Source organism: Chiroxiphia lanceolata, chromosome 17 (assembly GCF_009829145.1).
Source record: "Chiroxiphia lanceolata isolate bChiLan1 chromosome 17, bChiLan1.pri, whole genome shotgun sequence".
Classification (NCBI taxonomy): Eukaryota; Metazoa; Chordata; class Aves; order Passeriformes; family Pipridae; genus Chiroxiphia; species Chiroxiphia lanceolata.
Window position 1 is genome coordinate 4,667,677 of NC_045653.1, and position 9,856 is coordinate 4,677,532.

At 51.9% G+C, this 9,856-nt stretch overlaps 1 protein-coding gene across 1 annotated transcript in view; it reads right to left on the reverse strand.

Annotated features, from left to right (window-relative positions):
* KCNB1 (potassium voltage-gated channel subfamily B member 1) overlaps nt 1–9,283 on the reverse strand; it is a 112,206-nt gene extending 102,923 nt beyond the window's left edge. Inside the window, exons 1-2 of the mRNA XM_032705022.1 lie at nt 8,882–9,283; nt 7,272–7,935 (exon numbers count right to left, since the gene is read on the reverse strand). Coding sequence (XP_032560913.1) covers nt 7,272–7,838 — 567 coding nt within the window. The 5' untranslated portion in view covers nt 7,839–7,935; nt 8,882–9,283. The remainder of the gene's footprint in view (nt 1–7,271; nt 7,936–8,881) is intronic.
* Nucleotides 9,284–9,856: the final 573 nt, after the last annotated feature.

Here is a 9,856-nt window from a genome sequence, read left to right on the forward strand (position 1 = left end):
GTATAGGAGACAGGAGAGGCCAAAAGAAAAGCTAGGACAGTGGGGAGAAGCCAGAGACCAGGCAAACCTGGGGAAAGCTCAACACAAGGTTTACTTTTGCTGTACTGAGTAACTGAGAATGCCAGGAGGTGAACATGTGGCTGTTGCCTCAGCAACTAAACTTAGGGCAAGGTCATCTTAAGGATAAAGAGTGCCAAAGCTAAAGCAGCTCAGGCAATGCCAGTCAAGCAGTGGGGTGTGGGGAGGAATCCCTGAGCTGTCACCAGCTCATCAGTCCTTGGCATAGAGCAATGAGGAGCCAATTCACCCCCTCAGCCCTCGAGGCAGCTTTGCCCCCTTAGTACAGAGACCCCTGAGCTCAGCTGTGCCACAGTGTCAGTGCTCCCAGTCCTGGTGCAACACAGGGAGCCAACCCAGCCCATGGTGGAGCTGAGACCCTAGATCTAGGAATCAAACTGGGTAAGTCTCATCACAGTCAGGGCCTGATCCCTGTCTGCCTGAACGTAGCAGAAGCAGTGACAATTTAGAGCTTCTATGCACAGCTTCTTGAGAGAGGGCTCCTATTAGTGCCTTGCTCACATTCACTGGCCACATCGTGCCTCTATTGCTGCCAGATCTCTCCATGGAGTAAATCATATTGACTGTGTTTATTATAAGAACTAAGTGATCAGCTGTGAACTTTCTTTGACATAAATATTTTGCCATTAGCAATGACAAATAGCAACGCTCATGCTGTAAAAGTAACATTGGATTATTCCTCTCCATGGGGGCATTCACGTCAAGAGGAATCAGAAGGGAATTGTGATTGAAGGAATGGGTGAAAGGAAGAATGTGATGGCAAGAATATTTATCTCACTGTGTAAGAAGAGTTAAGAAAGTATTTTTAAAAAGTGAAAAGAATGGATTTTTCCAGAGAGCTCTGGAGTGCCTGTGCAGAGGCACCTCTGACACTGCAATGGTCAGGGTGTACACACTACACCACACCAGCATTTCTCTGGGGGTATCAGGTCCAGCACTTTTCTTCTGAATCCCATTATTACTAAACCACTGCAGTTACAGCTGAACAAAACAGGGATTTTCCATTGTTGCAAGATTTCCTACTTTTTCACTGGTGATGTCGGCACCTCAAACCCCATCTGCTCTCAGGCTGAACAGGATGGGAGAATACTGAGCAGAAGAGGAAATTAATTTCTCTGTGGAGATTTTTTTTTCAAAGGTACAAATGAAGAGCTGGTGCTTTAAAAATAGCATTGACTATACTTCTATAGCACACGTCCTCCAGGGAATTCAGTTGGAGCGTGTAAGCTTGTCACTTCCCTCCTGAGGCAGGCAGGCTCACATGAATGCAGATGCTCAGGCTCAGGGAGGACCAAACCCACTCCAGGCTCTCCCAGCAGGAAGTCAGAGAGAAGTTAAAAATCCAGGAGGATGCCTACACATGTGTTCATGCATACTGTACTTCATGGACTAGATGGCAAGTACATGGAAATAAATACCAGGTCTAACAGTTAGCTTTCCTTTTATAAAGTTCTTTAGAGGCTGCAGAGCTGCAGGCTTGGATTGGAAACTGGTGAACCCAAACCATCTTCAGGCAGGAAGTGCTGCAGTAACAGGTCTGGAGAAAAGATCACCTTAAAAGGGTGAGGATCCCTGGAGAGCTTAGACCAAGTTTGCAGATGCATGGGCAGATGCATCCCATGCAGGATGGATGCAATGCCATCAGCCAGGGTGTGTTACAAGGACTTCCAGCAAGACTCTTTAGAGCCAGGAAAGAATCACAGGACACAGCTAATAGGCAGGCAATATTACTGGGGTTTGGGAGGGGGTTTTCTCCCCCAGCTTGGAATTTGTGGAGGCTGTAATGGAGAGGAGTTCTGGGAACTGTCAGCACAGTACATTGTAGGGGAAGGTCATTCCTGAGGCAGACACAGAGGACACACTGCAGGGAACTGAACGTAGGAATTAGGGGTCTCCAGATTGAAGATTTAAGTCCACTGGAAGGACAAGCACCCAGAAAGGAGCTGCAGGATGAAAAGAGGTTGATACAGAACAGCAATCAAACTGTGTGTCCACAGGACAGTGCTGTGCTAGAAACCCAGTGATAAACTATATACCAAAATGGCAAATCCCTGAACGCAGGGGACTTGGAATGAGGCTCTGCTTTTGAGGATCTCTGAAGACAGGAGTTCAGTTTGGATGAAGAGAAAAAGTCTCCTATATATAGCAAAAAAGCCAAGGCAGTAGCTGCATCACACACACACACACAAAAGTAAGTACAGATGCAAGCAAAATATGGGCAATCTGGCTTTAATAGTCAAAGTCAACATCTGCCTTGTGGTGGGACCCTCAGAGACAGACAAGACATGGCTAAGATGTGACCCCTGCAATTCAGGAGAGGGGTTTCCTCTACTGAATGCTAAATTCAGGCAGGTTTAGAGATGAATGAAAACTGCACACCATAAGGGACGGCCAGGAATAGAAAGCCCATGTGGGGGAAGAACGCTCTAGATGTAGCAAATGCATTTCCAAGAGGCTTTTATCATTCTTATTTTGTCACTACTATCAACAATAATAAGAAAAGAGCTTACAGAGCAGCCTCCCCAATCCCTAAGCAATGCATCCAGAGATTAGCAGCAGAGAGCAGTGGGCAGCAGAGGAAAGCTGTTCAAGGAATGTAGAGGCATGCATAATGAGATTATGGAATTGGAGTTGCATGTTTTCAAGGATAAATGTGATATTATTGCACTGGTAAAGGCATAGCAGGAGCAGGGAAAAGGATGAGAAATAGCCTGTCAGAAGGGAGGGATTGCTGCAGTTGAGCTCCAACAGGACAGGGACAAGTGGGAAGTGGAGGCAGTGAGGAGGAGAGGAAGTGCACATCCTACTTGACATGCAGATATGCAGAGAAGCTTTTTGCAAAGTGGGTGATGTCATCGTGTTTTTCTCAGCCTTCAGGACAGCAAGAGAAAAATAGATGAAACCAGCACATGCAGAGGAGTCTGTAAGACGAGTAGACTTTCCCCCTCCCCTCTGTGCAACACTAATTGCTCAAATATTGATCGGGGAAATAATTTGCGAGGACTAAAGGAGGAAAAGAAATCCTTTCTTCTTAAGAGGCAAAAAGGGCAGTGTTTTTGCAGAGTTGCTAGAAAGGTCCAGGTGATCAGAGAATTTCCAAAACCATGTAAGTTAATTTAAGATGGTCAGTTGGTCTAAATTTTATTTATTTATACTGGAAAACATGAAACAACTGCAGTCTGTGATTTTTCAGGATACCACGTGAAGTCTAGTTGGAATTACAGCTAGGCTGGTTCTCCCAAGGGGCACGAGTGTCTCACCAAGCTGGTGAGAGACCCATGGATCATAACTAGCCTTGGTTAGTAGAAAGCAACAGCTTCAGGAGGGACTTTGGCCAGCCAGGGCTGCCAGTTGGGCTGTGGGTGACAGGAACCAGCTGCCCAGGCTTAGCCTTGGCAAGAGAAAGAGCAATTAGGATCAAAAACCCAAACCAGAGCACTGGAGCACTGCTAGCCACTACTGCCCTGGCATGGACACGAAGCCTCAGGGAAAAGCAGCAGTTCTGCTTGGCTTCTGGAGAGCTGCTTTTCTTCCCTGAGGCATGGTAGTTTTCCTTTTCCTTTCAACAAAATCTAAGAGCTAGTCCAGAAAATACCTGTACCTCATCCTCTTCTAGGGTAAATCCTAACAGAAGTGAGCACCAGAGAGTCATCTGTGGTTAAAAATGGATGTTGGGAGTACACTAAAGTACAGGAAGAAAACCATTAAAAAAAAAAACAAACAAAAACAAGAACCAACCACCAAACTATCAAGATAGGCTGGGAGAATGATAAAAATAAGCATGAACATGCAAAAACAGTGACTGCAGGAAGAGGAGGAAGCATCCACAAAGCCTGCAGTGGGTATTTCTCAGAGATATACAGGCAAATAGCCACAGAAAGCAGGAGAATCAGACCCTTTGAAATATATTCTAAGGTTAGAGAGAAACAAATGGAGTGTTTTATTAAATAACTGCCTTATAAATATTTTTTCATTTGGTGGAGAGCAAGTCCCTCAGATCTCAATTTTGTGCACAGGGGTTTTCCCACTGGGCAAGGTGAGTGCAGGGGAGCACAGCACAGCAAGGGCTTCCAAGCTCGGTGGACTGGTGGGTGAAGTGGTTTGGGCACTGGTTGCACAGCCTGGCCCTGGGGAAGGGCTGGGGTGCTGCCCTGACACCTCACACGGGGAGAGTGCAGCTGCAGGTACAGGGTGGGAGAGCAAACACCCCTCTGGCAGTGCTGGGGGTGACAGCAAAGATGGGGTTTCAACAGCCATCCAGTGCCTCATCCAGAAATCTGGAGGCTCTCAAAGAGTGGGTGTTACAAAATACAAGAGTATTCTCTCAAGTCACGTACAGGATTAAGCCTCACACATAAATAAGACCCTGCCTGCCGCAAGGTGGATAGTTTAAAAGCCAGACACAGTAGTCAAAAGATACAGGTAAATCCCCAGTAGATAAGAGAGCAACAAAAATTAAGATCTGGGAGATTCTTTTCTTATTTGAATGCTGTTTTCCACCCTGGGGTATATCACACATAATCCCATTTAAGTAAATAATAAATACAAAATCCCCAAAACAAACAAACCAAAAACCCCAGCCGAAGAACAACAACGAAAAAGCAGCAAAACCAAACACCTAAAACACAAATACAAATAAAAGACAACTCGCTCAGCATTTAACTGGTTCCAGTGTAACCCTGAGAAGTTCTGCAGTAAGCTGGTATGGAGGGGTCAGGTCAGGTGCTGTGCAGAAAATGTTAAAATAGAGCCAGTGCTGACAGCCAAAGCCCCCCATGCTGGAGCAGGAGCCAGACAACAGGCACAACTACAGAGGGACTGTGATGGCTTTGGGGGAGAACCTGCATTTGTAGCCATTTTCTTGACTTCTTAAAGAGAAGAAGTATCTTGTATTTGTTCTGTTTGTTACATGAAAACACCTTTGCATTGAGTTGCACAAGTCTGAAGAAGAAGAAGAATAAGCAACAGTAGTTCAGGTTTCCCCAACAGTGGTTTTAGGCCCTCGTGTGACATTAAACCTCACAACAGTTCACTTTGTTCCCTTTCCACAGGAACAGTTTGAGCTCTCAGACCTGGCAAAGCAGATGAAGTCTGGCTTTAGGAGAGGTGACAGAAGTTCCCGGAGGCCCATGCCCTCAGAGAAAGTGCTCCACGCGGTGCCAGCTGAGGAAAGCTGGCCAGGAGCTGTCAGGCAGAGGCTCAGATTTAGCAAACGCAGCCCAAAAGGGAGCCTGGGCACAGCTGGATAGGTCAGATAACAGGTCAGGCTGCCAAGTCCCTCTCCCCATGTCCTTCCATCAGAAGCTGAAGAGTGAGTCCAACCTATTCAATATGTGGATTGAATTTTCATGAAGGTGATCAAAGCAAAGGGCATACTCTGGCTCGAGGGAGAAGCTATCCACCAGCAGGGAGCAAATCGGATAAAGAATAGGCTTAGCCACACTTCTGTCCCTGCCTGCTAAGCTAATTGTTCATCAGGTCCCTTTTCCCTGCTACACTTGAGATGAGGGGGAATCTGTGTTTGGGGACTGCTGGAATATTTGAGGTCTGAGAACATACGGCATCGCTTTCATTGCAGTAATGAAGGCACAGAATGGTAGCTCTAAATGCATGGTAATGCATGGTAATGATGCATTACCATTCACTCTCAATTAATCCAGAGCCTGCAATGCCGAGTGCACTCACTCCGAGAATTTTCTCAGAAAATGAAGCTAGAGTGTATTTCATTTATAAATCACAAAAGACACTTATTTGGCAAGAATAACCCCTGCTCATATACAATAAATCATGAACATCAACAGTCTCTAATGGATTTTGAGTCAGTGCCACAGACAGTGAAGCCCAGGGCCTGTGTTTCAGGATTCCAGGACTGTGCCAAAGGAGCCTTATAAATTATTAATGCATTCAGCACAGTGTCATCTGTGCCACTGGAGAGAAAAAGACATTCTGGGGCTCTGTTTGTCATTAAAAAAGTAATAATGGGTTCAGCAGGCAGACCATGCCTCTCCCATCCCTTGCCAGGATGAGCCAAGTTAGCTCCACACTTCATAAAATCCCTTCCCCAAACTTTCGTACATGCTCTTGGTTCACGACGAGCAGCATTCAGAGAAGAGAAAAAGAGAGGGAAAGAAGTCTGTTGTCACAAGAAGCCCACCAAAGCCAGACTTCCTGAGGGACAGAGCTAAGGTCTGTGTTCACAAATCTTGCAACAGGGAGATGCATCACAGAGGTAGCTGGGGCCTCTTTCTACTTTGCCATACAGTGAGGACGTGGGTACATAGAAAATTCAAGTTTTGGTCCCTACTGCTCAGTCTCTCATGCTTTTCAGTTATTCATCCCACAGTTTTCAACCTCTCCCCCTTCACTTTTGTCCCCATGGTTACTGAATCACTGTGTTCACAGAGATTTTCCTCACTGAAGAAAATGTGACTAACATGAGGCAGCTAAATTATCAGAGCCAACTCTGACATTGGTTTCTCCCAACATGGATCTTATCTTTGAAATGCCTTCAAATAGATCTGTTGCACTGGTACCAACTTCAAAGTAAGCAGCACTTCAGCTATTGACAGAGACAGAGCTGCATCAGTATTGCACAGGAAGACTTAAAATAGGCTGGAATCAGGTAAAGGATGACATTCAAACACCAGCTTTAGCAAACCCGCAGCCTAGGACTGCATGATACAAATGAGAGATGCATGCATTTCACCAGAAAAATATTAAATTAAGCCCAGAAGGGAAGACATTATTTCCTGATTGGACCTGGGTCTAAGAGTTCGAGCAGATATCCTCTTCTTGAAGGCCAGTTTGGTTGAGCAGCGGGAGACATGCTTGTTTTAGGCCCAAAGAAATCTCTGCTACAAAGTGCACCAAAACAGGCCCCTGGATAACAAGTGTAAAACCTCCAGCCACAGCAATCATTGCCTGCTGACCCACTGCTCAGTGGAGCTTCCCCCACACTGAGCAGCATAGGCAGTCCCAGGGAAGTTTAAACCAGATCACCTCCAAATTACCCAGAAAAAGATACAATAAAACTTGTTTGCATCGGAGAGGCCTTTCTCCCCTTCACTTGCAGCATCTGGTCAGCCACAAGAACCCAGATACCAAAGCAAGGGCAGCAGGACAACACTTCATGTAAGCACCACCAGCCACAAGCCAGTAGAGACAAGACTTGAGAACAAACGTGGAACTCTTACCTTGGCCGCTACGGAGGAGTTGGGCTTCTCCAGGAGGTCCCAGAGCTTTTTCCTTTTCTCAGCACAGCAAGTGTTATCGAATTCCTCCCCTTCCCTTTCCCTCAGGGTCTCAGCTTCTCTCTTCAGCTCCTCGTTCATCTGCTCCTTCTTCTGGTGGTAGCGGGCCTGGCAGCAGGACTCCAGGTAGATCTCGTCCACCCCCCAGTAGTCCAGCTCCTGGCTGAAGGACAAGGCGCACATCTCCTCCATCATGTGCAGCTTGCCAGTACGGTAGAAGTTCAAGATCGAGGTGAATGCCCCGGGATGCCTGTCGAAGAAGTACTCGTTCTCCTCCAGGTTGTAGTCATCACAGATCTCCATGAGGGAGTCGTGTGTGTTGCAGTCTCTGAGCTTACCCAGCCTGGTCCGCGGCAACCTGTCCAAGGTCCGCCAGAGAACCTCGTGGGCCAGCCCCCCCACGTTGAGCTTGACCCTTCGGGAGCAGGCCTTGCTCCTGACGATCTCGGTGGGGTCCGGAGGCAAAGAGGTAGTAGAGCGAGATCCATGCTTATTCATCCCCAGAGGCATCGCTGGTCCCCCTCAGGCTGGACGCTCCAAGGTGCGGCGCGGGGCAGGGCGCGGGGGCCGGCTCTGCTCACCTCTCCTTCCCCTCCATGTCCCAGAGCTGCAAGAGAGGCCGCGCGTGGGTCCCCGCCCGCCGCCCCCGCCGCGCCCGCGGGCGGGGAGCGGCGGCCCCGCTAATCTGCGGGGGGGGCGGCGGCGCTGTCCGCCCGCCGGTGCTGAACCGCGCCCGGCCCGCCCGACCCGCCCGCTCCCACGTGCGGCCGGGCGCCGCCGCCGAGCTCCCCCGGGCGGCGGCCGGGGGTCCCCCCGCACCGGCGGTCCCCGCACGCCCCGTCCGGGAGGGATGCGGAGACCGGGCACGGCCCCGGGAGCCTCTGCTGGCTGGCGGGGCGGGCACGGGGTGGCCCCGAGCACCGCTGGGCGAAGCGCCCCAAAAGGCGCCGGGCCGCCAGCCAGGGGAGCGCTGGCACCGCGTCCCCCATCCCGGAGCGCCCGGGCCCGCCGGAGCCCGGTGCCCCCGCGACCCCGCGGGCCGGCCCCCTCCCTCGGAGCCGGCGGTGCCCCCCGCCCTGCCCAGCCGTGTAGGCTGCGGGGGGAACGAGGAGGCTTTTAGTAACTCCTGCCTTGCGGATTTCCCGAGGAAAGAGCTGGGGCAGGAAAAAGGGGGGATTTCCAGCCACTCTAACGCGGCGCTCTGCCTCTCTGGGCTGCCCAGGGTCTCCCCTCGCACCCCCACGCCGGCCTCTGCATAACCGGGAAAGCAACGAAAACGGCAATAAGGAAAAACCCCGAGCCTGCCTTAGGGTGCCGGGTGGTTCATGACAGCCCCGAGCACTGTTGCTTACACAAGATGGCACGAAGAGAAACCCCGGCGCAGCCAAGAGCGGCTCCTCCGTGCCCAGCCGGCACAGCCCGGGGCTCGGCCCCGTCCCCGCCGACCCAGGTCCCCCCAGCCCCAAAAACGAACCCCCCGCCTCTGCCTCCCGGCCGCCGCCGCACACGAGGAGAGGCTCCCCTGCCTCGGCCCGAGCCCAGCCCTCACCTACCTCCTCCTGCGGGCTCCCAGCGAGGCGGTGCGGGGTGTGCGGGGCCGAGGGCGGCTACATCCTGCGGCGGGGCGGGCGGCAGGGGCGGCCCCGCTCGCATCCCCCCGCGGGCAGCCTCAAGGCGGAGGGATGGCGGCGGCGCTCCCGGCTGTCCGCGGAGCCCAGGGGGAGGGGAAGGGAAACGAGGTAAATCGTATCCTTCGGCAGGAAGCTTTCCAAGGCCTTCCCTCGGCTGCGGCTCCTCTCTCCTGCCTACAGCCAGCGCCGGAGCCGCGTCTGCCCCCGCCCCCAGCCCGCTCTCCGTGCAGACACAAAGGAGAGCTCCGGTGCTTCCTCCCGCTGCCCCGGAACGGAGATCAACAAGTGCAGCCCGGAGCTCCGGCGTTGCCGAGCGCGGCTGTCCCGGCGCGGGGCGGGCGGGCGGGCGCGGGGCGGACCGGAGGAAGGGCAGCTCCACCGTGAGCTGGAGCCCAGCATTGCAGCGCCCCGGGGCCGCTCCGCACCGGGGCACCGGGCAGACCCCCTCCCTAAGGCGAGGGGGCTGTGCCGCCAGCTCCCGGTGCCATCACCCGTGAAAACAGGAGCGAGGGCTGGTGCCACAGAAAAGCGATGAGCGGAGAGCGCCAGTCAGCCCAGCAGGGCCCCCGTTGCCTCGCAGACGGTTCCTCGCTGAGCCGGGAGCAGCGGAGCTCAAGGAGGCTGCTCATCGCCCGGGTGAGGGCGAACCGGGCCCTCGCTCCCACCCTGGCTGCCCCTCGTTGAAGGAACGAGACTGTTGGCGGGATGGTTGCGGATATTTGCAGAAACAGAGAGGAGGAACAGTAGCAGATCTCTACTGCCGATTAGGACCATAAATATAACGTAGAGGAGCATTTACTAACCTGAAAACACAGCAGAAATGGAGAAAACGGTGACTTTCCTGGCAACCACACAGCAGACAAAGTGCTCCTCTGCCACTCCGTCCTTCCTGCCTGC